Genomic DNA, 13,946 nt, shown 5'->3' with positions numbered 1-13,946 from the left:
TGGCCGCTCCGCCCCCTCGGCTCCTCGGCTGCTCGGCGGGCGGGCGCCGGGCGCTCTGGGAGGAGAGGACTGCAGGGCCGAGCCCAGCTCACCCCGCCGTGTCCCCAGTGCCCGCCGCGGTCGCCGCAGCGCAGCCTCCCGCCGTGAGTAGCACCTGTCTGCGGGCTCGACGGGCAGGACGGGGCGCGCGGCCTGACAGCAGCAGCGCCGGGGGCTGGGGCTGGCGGGGCCAAGAGATCCGGGCACTCGCTCGCAGATCCCGGGCCCGACGCCCCAGTGCCTGACGCCGTGGCCCGGGGCATTGTGGCCGCCACCGGAGCGCTGGAGCTGCCCGCTGCTGCCCTGGGGCGCCCTCCGGAGCCTGGCACTTTGACCTGGGAGACAGGATGGGAGCGGTGGGCAGAGCCAAGCACCCAGCAGGGAGATGGGACACAAACGTCCATCGAGTTAGGCCCCCTGGAACGGGCAGAGCACGCCCAGCTCCCGGCCAAGTCTTTTCAGCTTGGGCCGACTCTCTCACCTCCTGCTCCCGCCTGGCACAAGGAGGTGATGCGAGGAGGGTGCTCAGATGTCTGAGCCTCCTGTGGGGACGAATGAAGCTGTGGTCCCCGCCGTCAGGCGCCCCGGCCTGGGGCAGAGCTAGGGTGGGCGAGGGGCAGCCAGCACGCGTGCTGCAGGTTGGGGTGGAAGGGCTTGGAAGGGCGTTGCTAACAGTTGTCTAGGACTCTGAGCCAGGCATTGTGGAAGTCCCAAGGCCTGCATAGGTCTGGCTAACCCTCACTATAACTCTGCACGGTGGAAACTGGTATTGTTACTTTACAAAAGAGAAAACGAGGCCCAGAGAGGTGAGCTTCGTTGAAGCCGTGCAGGTAATGGTAAGGTAGGGGTGCACACTGGAGGAGAGGGCACCATAGCTGGCTGCCTCGGGGGCAGATGCAGGGACAGTGCCTGACTTCTTGTACACTGGAATCCACTGGAGGGCAGCTGCTCTGGTTTCTGACACTGCGTTTCTCAACTGCCTCTGTGGAAGGTATTCCTGGGAGAGTCCTGTTGACCTAAGAGGCCCTGGCGCCTTGGCCTCTTCACAGCTAACTTCAGAGCCCTGTCCTTCCCCAAACCACTCATCTCCCAAGATGTTTTTTGAGCACCTCAAGTGGCACCACTGATGATTCAGCAGCTTCTGAGGAGACTTGGGCAGAGGAGTTAGGGGTGTGTGGATGTGGCTGGAGGTCTGCTCCTCTGGGGTAAGTTCCTGGCTGGCAGGAATGAGACCCGCACCCACCCTGCCCACCTCCCTGAGGCCTCCTGATTTGTTAGCTGTGGGGTGAACAAGCAGGCTTCCCAAGGGAGCTGGATCTTTGCCAGAGAGACCAAGTTTCTCTTGGGTCAACTCAGGCAGGTGGCTGACCTTCTGTGGGCCCCAGCTTCCTCATCAGAGACCATGATGGGTCAAAGCCTGGAATGTAGAGAGGAGCTCTGTAATGCCAGCGCCCCATCCCTTCTGTTGGCAGCCTCTCCAGAGCCTGAGTATGCTGAATCCTAATGGGGGTGTGTGTAGTGAGACAATCGTGTGTGTTTGGCCCAACCATTGCCTGCCCTCTTGCTGTGGTCCCGTTTCACTCACTTGCACTTGGTGAGGTGGGGTGAGGAACTGAGAGAGTTCACTTTGCAGAGTGAGCTGGGCCAGTGGGGGAGAGGGCTTCGTGAGTGTTGAGAGTTTCCTATGAGGTGATCTTCTAGCCCTGGACACCTCCTCCTAGCTTGTCCCTCAGGAAGCCATTGACTTTGCCAGCCCTGGTGCCATCTTGGAGGAGTTGGGGTGGCAATCAACAGAAGAAAATCTGGGAAGAGGAGTAGGATGGGTCACACATGTGATGTTCAGCGAGTCTCTTCCCTGTCTGGATCTCAGCTTCCTCTTGTAAAAACAAGTGGGTTAGACCAGACAGCAGTGGTTTTCAAACTTGTTTCACAGTGAATTCTTACCCAGAACCTCAACATGTAGTATGGATAACATGGAACTGCTCTGGTTTCCCCTTCTCACCCTGGTGATCCTGAGCAGGTCTAAAAATCCCTAAATAGATGATCTGTGGGATCCCTTTCTGTGGGGTTCTAGGAAATCTGTGGTAGCCCCCTGAAGTGTTGCCTAGTATTAGAGTTGTAGGCAGGAATTTGAATTCCAAGGACTCCATCAGGAGAAATGTGGGCATTAAGGTGGGTATCATCCTGGAAGCGTCTGGAGCTGATGGCCTGTGCCTCTGGCCAAAAGTTGTAACTGTGTCCCTCCCCTCTGCCATGTGATTTCAGCTTTTCAAGGCTGGAAAGGTCCTTGTGCCTCTGGGTCCTTATCTGGGTCATAGCTGGTGACAATAATTCCACCTCAGTTTCACCCCTTTAGTTTGTTTCTAAACTGGTAAAATGCAAATTCTCCTTAGGAGTGGTGTTAGGAAAGTGCTTAAAGTGGCTCTCAGTTGTTTTACCTGATGAGCATCTGAGCAGCGGCCTTGAGAAAGGAGGCTGGGGAGCTAAGTTAAAATCAGCCAACACTTATATAGTGCCTGCTGTATACTAGCCTACTACAAGGGGATGGAGGCGAGAATGTCACAATTCTTGCCCTTATGGGGCAAGAGGAGGGAAGGAATTCACGTTATCCAGGGACCATTTAAAAAATTACACATGAGTTATCTCATTTGTTTCATATTAGTTTCATTTTTTACAATTATGTAAAATTTTGACCACATACAAAATAAACCTACATCCCGTATATCCGTCTAACTACCACGCAGATCAGGAAACAACATTGCCGGCACTCTGAAGCCTCAGAAGCTCCCCTTCCAACTATCCTGAGCGAGGGGATAACCACTCTTCTGACGTCTAGCACCATGCATCAATTTTCCCTAAATGGGATCACACAGTATGCGTCTTTTGTGTCTGGCTACTTCCATTTAACATTATGTTTCTGAGATTCGTCCATGTTGTTGCAGGTAGCAGTAGTTTGTTAATCTCATTGCTGGATAATGATTCCATTGTATGGGTATATAGTACCTCAATTTGTTTATCCAGTCTTCTATTAATAACCGTTTGGTGGTTTCCAGTTTTTAGTTATTACTAATTGTATTGCGGTGACCATTCTAACGTGGATCGTTTGGGAAAACATCTGCATTCATTTCTCTTAGATATGTCCAAAGAAATTGCCAAACAGTTTTCCAAAGTGGTGGTCCCAGTGTGTACCCCTCCCAGCAGTGTTTGAGAGCTCTAGTTGCCGCACATACTCACCAACACTAGACATTGTCTTACGTTCACTTTCCATGGAAGGAATGTGAAACTCAGAAAAGGTATCCTGTGCTCAGCTAAGCACAATGTGCCAGTAAGTGACGGAGCTGGGATTTGAACCCTGGTCTGTGTGATGACTATGGAATCTATTCTCACTCTCTGGGTTAGACATAAACATGGCCAGAATGTGATCAACTCGAGCCCTAAAAATGCATGAAGAGCACTCTTGGGGAACTTGAAGAGGTTAGAGAATTGTCATCTGTTTTTGGGAGGGCAAGGATCATGGAGCCACTCAGAGATGGTAGCATTTGGCTGGGTCTTTTGGGAAGTGGGCAGTTTTGCCCACTCTCCAGGGCTTTCCAGCTGGGCCTGCCCTGGCAAGGGCCCCACTTTAGCCAAGACATAGCAGGGATGAAAGTTTTAAGGGCATGGGAAAGGGCAACTTTGACTGGAATATAGGATATGTAAGGGAGGAGGCAAAGGCTAGAAAGATGACCTAAGCCTAATTGGTGGACCTAGTTTGTCCCTAGGGGTCTCACCTGCCCCCCTACTCCTGGCCACCCAAGATGTAGAACCCAAGGCAGAGGCTCACCATTTTCCTGGGAACTGGGGCTTCTTTGAATCCTGCTCTCAGCAAATGGAGCTGGCCTCTCACCAAATGGGAGATCTTAGCTGTTCCTGGGACCACTCTCAGGGTTTCTTTTTCTTTTTTTTTTTTTTTGAGACTGAGTCTGGCTCTGTCGCCCAGGCTGGAGTGCAGTGGCCGGATCTCAGCTCACTGCAAGCTCCGCCTCCCGGGTTTATGCCATTCTCCTGCCTCAGCCTCCGGAGTAGCTGGGACCACAGGCACCCGCCACCTCACCCGGCTAGTTTTTTGTATTTTTTAGTAGAGACGGGGTTTCACCGTGTTAGCCAGGATGGTCTCGATCTCCTGATCTTGTGATCCGCCCGTCTCAGCCTCCCAAAGTGCTGGGATTACAGGCTTGAGCCACCGCGCCCGGCTTCACTCTCAGGGTTTCTGCCAACAGAATTTTTTTGGAGTTTCCTGCTTCCATCTAGCTGTGTGAAATTGGTAACCCCACCCCACAGGACCTGACCCAAATTGTTTATTTGGAAGGAAAAATTTTTTTTTCAGCGAAAATAAGATGGTAGATAGTACTCCCTTCACTCCCTGGGCCAATCTCGGGAGATTTGCCAGGATGTTGGGGGTGAGGGGGTGCCAAACTTCTGATTATGGTCAAGCCAAACTTGCTAGAGGGCTCCCTGGCATGGGTTAAATCACAGCAATAATCATCTTTCTTATTTGTACAGTAGTTTATATCCTTATCCCCACATGGATGTGTGAAGTATGTGATATAGATAGTATCACTCTGTTTACAGGTGAGGGGATGAGTCCCAGAGAGGGTGCCCACCTGCTGTGGATCACAAGGCTAATATACACTCACACTAGTCTGGAACTGGGGCTCCTAGAGCCTGCTCTTTTCATGCTTACCCCGGTCCTGGCCAAGCATGGAGGATGCATGAGGGAGCCTGGGCACCCACAGGCAGGTGACCCCGAGAGTAAGCCCTGTGAGCCAGGCCAGCTCCTCCTGAGGGTCTTCAGGTTCTGTGTGCCTCAGTGGAAGGGAGAGAGGCAGATGGCATCTTGGAAATGAAGCTCTGGTTTGCAGGGGGCTAAAGTGGTGGAAAGAGGGTGAAATTTATATACCCTCTGAGAGTTAGGACAGCTCCAGCCACTTGGTGTTGATGAGATGTGCCCTTATGGAATGGTTCCTCCACCTAGCCTGGTGAAAATAGTCTTTTGGGGTTCATGGAGCTCACATGTGGTTGGGATCTGATTGGCAGTCAGCAGAAAAGCTGCCAGTGCTAACCAAAATGAGCTCCGAGAGGCCTTTGCTGAAGACCCTTGGAAGACACATCCACAGGCAGCTGGTTTTATTCTTGCGATTTGCAGACTGTGCCCTGGGCCCTGCTCTTGGGGTGTTGTCCAGAGTGGCACGTGGCTGTCCCAGGAATGGGTAAGCCCCTTGGGGCAGAGGGATCCCAGGAGAGGATGCAGACAGTCTTTTCTGGTGGAGTGGTAAGTGCTCCCCATGGCTCAGAGTTGGCCTCTGGCTTTTAATGAGATGCCTGGGGCAGGCAGAGTTGGCTCGATTTTACAGATGAGGACACTGAGGCCCTTCTGACAAGAGAGGAGATCACAGGGCTAGTTGCAGGCAGAGTTGGAACTAGCACCTCAGGCTCCTGACTCCTGGCACCTTTTGGAATTTGCCTCGCTCCTCCTGCCCATCTTTCTTTCGGGGGTGATGAGTGAGAGAGTTTACAGATTAGTTCAGACACGCAGTTGGGTGGTACAACCCCTGAGGGAGCTGAGATCATGATAGTGATCTCACCTTTTAACAGCATTTTCTAGTTTACAAAATAATCTCATGACTTGAAGTTGATTTTACAGTATTAGCCCCATTTTACAGATGAAGAAGCTAAGTCTTTGGCAGCTTAGGTGGCTTACCCAAGCAAGACTGGAACTTGTATCTAGGACTTCTGACTTTAAAGCTAGTGCTTTTTTATTTTTTCTGTTGCCCAGGCTGGAGTGCAGTGGCACGATCTCGGCTCACTGCAACCTCTGCCTCCCGGGTTCAAGTGATTCTCATGCCTCAGCCTCCTCCCGAGTAGCTGGGATTACAGGTGCGTGCCACCATACCCGACTAATTTTTGTATTTTTGGTAGAGATGGAGTGTCACCATGTTGGCCAGGCTGGTCTCGAACTCCTGACCTCAAGTGCTCCACCCGACCTCAAGTGCTCCACCCACCTCGGCCTCCCAAGGTGCTGGGATTACAGGTGTGAGCACCACGCCTGGCCATTTTTTTTTTTTTAAACTGTACAATAGCTGCCTCTTTTTGCAGTAGTTTTGAATTTAATGAAAACAAATAGCTGAAGTTCACCATGGATGTTTTTCTGAACTTCTTCAAACAGATCCGAAGACCTGAGGAGCTCTCCTTTCCTGTCTCCTTAACAAATTTGAATTCACGTAAATTAAGTAAGAACCATACATCATCAGCTGCAAGTGAGAAAGGGCTTGAGCAGGGCAGTTCTTGAGGAGCCAAGGCTGTGGATTATTACTAAATTATTAGCTCCCTTGCAGCCAATTATGTTTAGGCCTTAGACTCTTAGGCTTGTGCTAATTTGGATGGCTGTCCTAACCACAGGTTTCTTCTCATTTCAGGGTTGTATGTTCGAGACCTCAATGAGGAGCCCAAACATGGAGCCATTCAAGCAGCAGAAGGTGGAGGACTTTTATGACATCGGAGAGGAGCTGGGGAGGTAGGAGACTGTGTAAGAGGTGGGGGGATGCTGAGGGAGCCAAAGTCATGCTGCTTCTAGCACAATTGTCAGTTGGTGTTGGAAGGCAGGGCCACAGGACCAGTGGGAAGCTTTAAAAATGAACCTAGGCCGGGCGCGGTGGCTCAAGCCTGTAATCCCAGCACTTTGGGAGGCCGAGACGGGCGGATCACGAGGTCAGGAGATCCAGACCATCCTGGCTGACACGGTGAAACCCCATCTCTACTAAAAAATACGAACACTTAGCCGGGCGAGGTGGTGGGCGCCTGTAGTCCCAGCTACTCGGGAGGCTGAGGCAGGAGAATGGCGTAAACCCGGGAGGTGGAGCTTGCAGTGAGCTGAGATCCGGCCACTGCACTCCAGCCTGGGCGACAGAGCGAGACTGTCTCAAAAAAAAAAAAAAATAAAAAATAAAAAATGAACCTGAGGATTATTCACCTGCCTGGGTGACTTTGCACATAGTCATTGCTCTGAAAATAATGACTTGCCAGTAAAAGGGATGAGAATTGTTGAGTTCTGTGTTTTCAGCATAATCTAGCTGGCAGGGAAAACCTTCATGATTCTTGTTTGATCTGTTACTTTTTTCATGAAGTTCCCCCAGGCTCTGGATAGAGACCTGACTTGTTGGTTTTCTTCTGAGTCTCACTTGGGATTCTCCATGGTTCCCAGGGTTTTGTTTTAAGCTCCGAACCTGGATGGGAGGTGAGGTAATCCTCCTGAGAATGGATTTATGTTGAGTAACCAGCCACACGGGCCCTGTCATGAAGTTTTCCTGGGATCTTTGTTACTTGGTGCATTTTCAGGTTTGCTGAGCCCAGAACACAGCCAGGGTGAAAATCAGATCTGATAGTACTATAGTTACTATTTGGATAGAAATTAAGGTTTTCTGAAGCTCTTTTCTTGCTTTCCATTTCTACCAGCTGCTAAGATTTAAGTGGTAGTGTAGTGATTACAAAACACCAGTCCTGAAGTTTGAGTCTCACAACAGTGCATGAAATAGGCATTATTTTTACTCTCATTTTCCAGATGAGGAAACTGTGGTGAGCATTTGGGCAAGTTGCCCAAAGTTGCTGAGCCAGTGAGTGACATAGCCAAGGTTCTGACTAGTCCATTTTGTACCTGCACACCTATTATGCCCTCTCCCATGAGCTTGGCATTTGTACACTCACACATGCTCATCAGAGCACCTAACCTCACCCCTTCACACACAGTGCAGCATGAAAACATGGGAATTTAGAATGTGTAGACCTGGAAAACCTGAGACGAGTCTCAGTTCATTTAGAAAGTTTATTTCGTCAAGGTTGAGGACGCACGCCCATGACAGCCTCAGGAGGTCCTGACGACCTGTGCCCAAGGTTGTCACAGCACAGTTTGGTTTTATACCTTCTAGGGAGACATGAGACATCAATCACATATGCAAGATGAACATTGGTTTGGTCTGGAAGGGCAGGACAACTCCAACTCTAAAGGGAAGACTCTAATGGGGAGGGGGCTTCCAGGTCATAGGTAGATAAGAGACAGATGGTTGCATTCGTTTGAGTTTCTGGTCAGCCTTTCTAAAGGAGGCAATCAGATATGCATTTATCTCAGTTAGCAGAGGGGTGACTTTGAATAGAACAGGAGGCAAGTTTGCCCTAAGCAGTTCCCAGCTTGACTTTTCTCTTTAGCTTAGGGACGTGGGGCCCCCAAGATTTAGTTTCCTTTCGCAAGTGTCTACTGTATCCAACAGGCAAAACAGGAGTTCTTTTCGCTTTATAGAACTCCTAGGTCAGGACTAATTGTCTTGCTTTTTTTTTTAACTTTCAAAGATAAAACAGGGCTTCAAAGTCAGAAGAGCTTCACTCCAAAGAGAATGAGAGACAGCAGGTGCTTCAAGATCAGGGAGTTCATCCTGGCTGGCAGGATGGTGCGTGGGGGAGCAAAGAACTGCAGAGAACCCAGAGGGGGATGACTTCTCCCAGTCTCGGGCCTGGTGAAGGGATAGGAAGAGAACATAGGACTAGAGGCTGGGGTTGGTCACTGGAGCCTGCCTTGTGGGAAGCCAGGTTCTCTTTGCCTCAGGTTCTTCTCCTGCCCTTGGTGGCACCAGCAGAAAGGTGGCATTCTCAGCAACAAACCACGGCCAGCCCTGCCAATGGTGCTCGATTCAGTGCCCTCACTTGGCCATGCCCTGCGTGTAGGGGTCTGTGCTGAGTACTGTGGGTACCAAGACGAGCAAGATCAGACAGTCTCTGCCCTCCTGGAGCTCCACCCTGGCAGCGAGTCAGCTGCACACATGCTAACAAGGGCACTCTTGGATTGGACTAGAGTCTGGGTGGGCAGAGAAACTGAGAAGTTGTGGGGAGTGGGACTCTGAAGAAGGAAGTAGAAGCAGCTTCCTGGGGATTGCATTTACGATTCCTTCTTAGTCTTGTCTCTCCCTGACTCCATATATCAAGGACATGTGCTATTAGACCCAGAAGAGACCTCATGTTTTCTGGTCCTCTACCTGCAACAGGGTGTGGAGATCCCATGCGTCTCATAGTCTGGGATGTCTTGGGGTGATTCTCACCTCCCCTATTCTTCTAAAGTGCTACTGGGGCAAAAGGTGAGTAAGCAGCAGATGAGGCCCAGGGATTAGGGGCCAGTGGCCTTTGGAGTGGCCAGATGTCCTAGGATTTGTGGTCTAGAGGTCAGATGACCTAGAAGGCCTTTAGAGGTCCTGTCTTTCAGGCCTCTCACTTGACAGTTGAAGAAATGGAGGCTCAGAGAGGGGAAGGGTCTTGCCTGGGGCCACAGAACAGGCTAGAACTAGAGCTGCCTTTGGATGACCACTCAGCTTCTGAAGGGACAGTCCTATTCTTCTCTCCTGCCCTCCTGGTCTTCACTTAACATATTCTTGGGGACCTACCGTGTGCCATGCACCGTCCAAGCAGTGGAAAACAAAACAGACACAGTCCTGTCCTCTGGCAGTTTATGCTCCCCAGGCTCGTGGAGAAAGGCACTAGACAAGTGGATGCTAAGGGATAAATCACCATAAGGTGTGTTAAGGGCTAAGAAAAGAGAGAAAAGGATGCCCTGCAAGGGAATGATGGGGGATGTAGTTCCAACTGGGTGGTTAGAGAAGATTGCTCTGAGGAAGTGACTGCTCATTTGAGAACTGAGGGGTAAATGCACAAGCCAAGTCAGCAGCATGGATGAGCCCTGAAGTGGGGAAGTGCCTGGGACCTGGGGAGCCGGCAGGAGGCTGGTATGGCCTTGGAAAGTGGGCCAGGGGCAAGCAGTGTTACATGAGGCTGGTGGCATGGGGACCAGATCCAGTTGGTGAATTCCCTGCCAACACAGAGTGGTGGAGAGGTTTGGCCTTTGAGGTCACATGGGTTGGGGTTTGGGTCCCTGTCCTAGCTGTGCAACATTAGGACAATCTGTCCTCTCTGAGCCTCAGCTTTTTTAGCTGTGAGACAGAAAGAGTACCATCACCTAGCTCGTGGTCATGGGGATGAAATGAGATGCCGAGTGGGGAATCCCTCTCAGAGCTGGGCATGGGGTAAGTGTTCATGAACAAGAGCTTCTGGCTTTCAACAGTGACCAGATCGAGCCTTTGAAGTAGGTTTGGAGTGTCAAGGCCCCATCTTCTGCCTCTGCAGCCTTCTAGGAGGAAGGCGTGGGACTCTGCAGGAAGAAGAGCAGGGGGATCATCCTGATGTCTGGGGAGCTCAATGTAAACCTCCTTACTTGGCTGTCAGTGAGCACCCTAGTGTAGACTCAGGGCCCTCTCATTGATTTTAGCTCTTCATTAAGTCCTAACTATGCAAAAATGAAAATGTACAACAATTTGTTACATGTAACAATGGATAAAGCTCAGACACGTAATGTTGAGCAAAGGAAGGCAAACTCAGAAGGGTCTGTGCTGCTTTTTTCCATTTGTGAAAGTTCAGAATGGGCAAAAGGAATCAATGGTGCCAGAAGTCTGAATGGTGGTTATCCTCAGGGACTAGTGACTGGAAGGGGGCACAAAAGGGATTCACAAAAGGGTGCTGCATTCTGTTTCTTGATCTGGGTGTCAGTTTCACAGATGTGTTCATTTTATGAGTATTTATATGAAGACATACATGCATATGGGCATTTTCCTGTTTATTAGACCTTAACTAAAATAGTATATAAATATATATATATATATATATTTTTTTTTTTTTGAGATAGAGTTTCACTCTGTCGCCAGGTTGGAGTGCGGTGGTGAGATCTCAGGGGGAGGGTGCTAGTAGGTAGGCCCAGTGATGGTTTCGTGAACTTCAGCATAGACAACTACTGCATGCAGGATGATATAAAGTAATTTAACATAAGCAGCAGATAATGAAGAGTGATTCCTTATTTCCTATCCTCCTGCAACCTCTGCCTCCAGGGTTCAAGCTATTCTCCTGCTTCAGCCTCCTGAGTAGCTGGGACTACAGATGCGTGCCACCATGCCCAGATAATTTTTGTATTTTTAGTAGAGATGGGGTTTCACCATACTGGCCAGGAAGGTCTTGATCTCTTGACCTTGTGATCCGCCCGCCTCGGCATCCCCCGAAAAATAAATAACCTTTAACTCTACTTCCTGCCCTGGCCTGGTTCACATGTTTCTGATTCCTTTAGAGGCTTTGTCTATCCTTATCCTATGAGTAAGAGCATCTCTGTAGGAAAAGCTTTGGATGGAAACAGGATACCCTGGCAGGAGCATCCTGCACTCTGCTGGGACCCTCCCTGGCCCTGCGGATTTGCCTGATTTCTAGCTTCCAGCTCTGAGTGCAGGCAGTTGGCTGTGCTCACACTTTTGGCACCAGCCTGCTTGGGATGCTGGAGGTTGTCTGCTGTTTCTGGGAGTGTTTGGAGAAATGTTGGCTTGCAGACGTTGGCATCTCCCAGCCTTGGTAGCAATCAGTAGAGCAGAGCAGGGAAACATTAGAGCAGGGCTCATAAAGAGAAACTCATCCAACTCCTCATTTTATAGATGAGGCTAAGGCCAGAGAGGAGAAGTGGTGAACTGGTGATAGAACCAGGGTGGGGTCTGGTGGTCTGACTCCTAGCCCAGGACTCTGGCCACCACATCTTAAGGACCCACAAGACACAAAGTCATTTCTTCCTTTAATTGGAATGCTTCTGAGCAGTGGGAGAGAATATAAGGGAAGGAAGTCTTTTCTGTTTGTACTTGAGGGTAGTGTAGCACGGTCAAAGTTAGGAGAACGAGCCTTTGGGAAGGAGTGATGTTTCTCAGAGGGAAGGTGCTAGTAGGTAGACCCAGTGATGGTTTCGTGAACTTCTGCATAGACAACTACTGCATGCATGATGATATAAAGTAATTTAACGTTAGCAGCATATAATGAAGAGTGATTCCTTGTTTCCTATCCTTTGATTATTTTCCTTTACTTAGATGGATTTTTTTTTTTTTTTTTTTTTTTGGTTTGTTTGTTTGTTTTTGTGAGATGGAGCCTCACTCTGTCACCCAGGCTGGAATGCAGTCACATGATCTCACTTCACTGCAACCTCCGCCTCCCGGGTTCAAGCGATTCTCCTGCCTCAGCCTTCTGAGTAGCTGGGATTACAGGCACCCACCACCATGCCTGGCTAATTTTTGTACTTTTAGTAGAGACGGGGTTTCACCATGTTGGCCAGGTTCATCTCAGACTCCTGACCTTAGGTGATCTGCCTGCCTCGGCCTCCCAAAGTGCTGGGATTACAGGAGTGAGCCATCGCACTGGGCCAGATTTTCTTTACTTACATTATATTAACATAAAATCATAACATGTTTCTGTTGAGCTGGATTTCAACAAAAATTTAATCCAAATCTACCATTTTATAGATGAGGAAAGTGAGGCCCAGAGAGGGGAGGTTATTTGTCTAAGGTCGTAAACAAGAATTGGAGGAAGCAGAACTCAAAGGCAGAACCTTCTTGACTACTGTGCTGGTTTAAACAAATAAACAAAGAAAGAGATAAGAACTGATTTAAATCTACATCCAACCTTTATCCATAGCCCCCACTTCTCTTAAGGATCTTACCTTACCATTACCCCACATACCACCTCTGCCCTGAAGAAGACAGCAACCATATAATTGCTACCACTTAGAAGAGGCTCATGTATGCAAGACACCCTGCCAGCCACCCAACCTGCAGTCTCCTTGGGTGGGGATGAGAGACTTGGGTGGGGGAAGGAGCCTCTGCACTAAAGCCTCAGCCTTCCTGAACGTGGACAAAGGATTCCCTGAGGCAGTCATGTTGATGGGGGCAGGGGGTAGCCAGACTGGAGTCTTCCAGTGGGATCATCTGTGGTTAAGATCAGCCACCACACATTCAGCTTAGTCAGGATAACCTCTTTGGGGAAAGAAACAACATCCTCTAGGAAATGTGTGAAGTTCAAATTTTCCCAGGCTGGGTTCAATACCCCAGTCTAGCCACACTGGGCACTATAGAAAACAACAAACATAGGTGTTAGATTTATTCATCTCAGCCCTTGGCAAAAGAGCTTCTAAGACTAACCCTGAAGCAAGGGGGCTTTTATGATCCCTTTTAAATTAAAAAGATGTTTGTTTATTATAGAAGTTATTCAAGGTGAGACGGGGGTGGTGGCTCACACCTGTAATCCCAGCACTTTGGGAGGCCGAGGCGGGTGGATCGCCTGAGCTCAGGAGTTCGAGACCAGCCCGGACAACATGGTGAAACCCTGTCTCTACTAAAAACACAAAAATTAGCCGGGCGTGGTGGCATGCACCTTAATCCCAGCTACTCGGGAGGCTGAGGCAGGAGAATTGCTTGAACCCAGGAGGCGGATGTTGCAGTGAGCCAAGATAGCGCCACTGCACTCCAGCCTGGGGGACAGAGTCAGACACCGTCTCAAAAAAAAAAAAAAAAAGTTATTCAAGGTGAATGTCATAAAATTATGAAGAGTATAAAGTACAAAGTAGACTCCCTCTGCCCTCTTGCCAAGTCTCATACCTCACAGGTAGACTTTGATGGTAATTTTCTTCTATTGCCATTCAGAACCTTTCTAAGTGAAGCAAGTGTGTGTGTGGACAGAGGGGACCATATGACCATAATGGTCAATAACTTGCTTTTCTCACTTAATGAAATCTGTTGAATATCTTTTTATAGCAGTGCAGGGAGATCTGTGAGACTTATTTTGGATGAATGGTTTTTTTAAATTAATAAATTTAAGGCTGGGTGCTGTGGCTCACACCTGTAATCCCAGCACTTTGGGAGGCTGAAGCGGGTGGATCACCAGGTCAGGAGTTAACCCAGCAGCTATCTTCCTTCCTTCCTCCCTTCCTCCCTTCCTCCCTTCCTCCCTCCCTCCCTCCCCCCCCCTTCCTTCCTTCCTTCCTT

At 49.5% G+C, this 13,946-nt stretch overlaps 2 protein-coding genes across 2 annotated transcripts in view; one reads left to right on the top strand and one right to left on the bottom strand.

Annotated features, from left to right (window-relative positions):
* The window catches only part of SNX1 (sorting nexin 1), a 631,233-nt gene that overhangs the window by 93,066 nt on the left and 524,221 nt on the right, over nt 1–13,946 (bottom strand). The gene's annotated exons all lie outside the window — the stretch shown is intronic.
* DAPK2 (death associated protein kinase 2) overlaps nt 380–13,946 on the top strand; it is a 140,819-nt gene continuing 127,252 nt past the window's right edge. The window contains exons 1-2 of the mRNA XM_050795988.1: nt 380–546; nt 6,495–6,592. Coding sequence (XP_050651945.1) covers nt 6,501–6,592 — 92 coding nt within the window. The 5' untranslated portion in view covers nt 380–546; nt 6,495–6,500. The remainder of the gene's footprint in view (nt 547–6,494; nt 6,593–13,946) is intronic.

The sequence above is a fragment of the Macaca thibetana genome, chromosome 7, assembly GCF_024542745.1.
Source record: "Macaca thibetana thibetana isolate TM-01 chromosome 7, ASM2454274v1, whole genome shotgun sequence".
NCBI classification, from domain to species: Eukaryota; Metazoa; Chordata; class Mammalia; order Primates; family Cercopithecidae; genus Macaca; species Macaca thibetana.
This window is presented reverse-complemented; position numbering and strand designations above follow the sequence as displayed.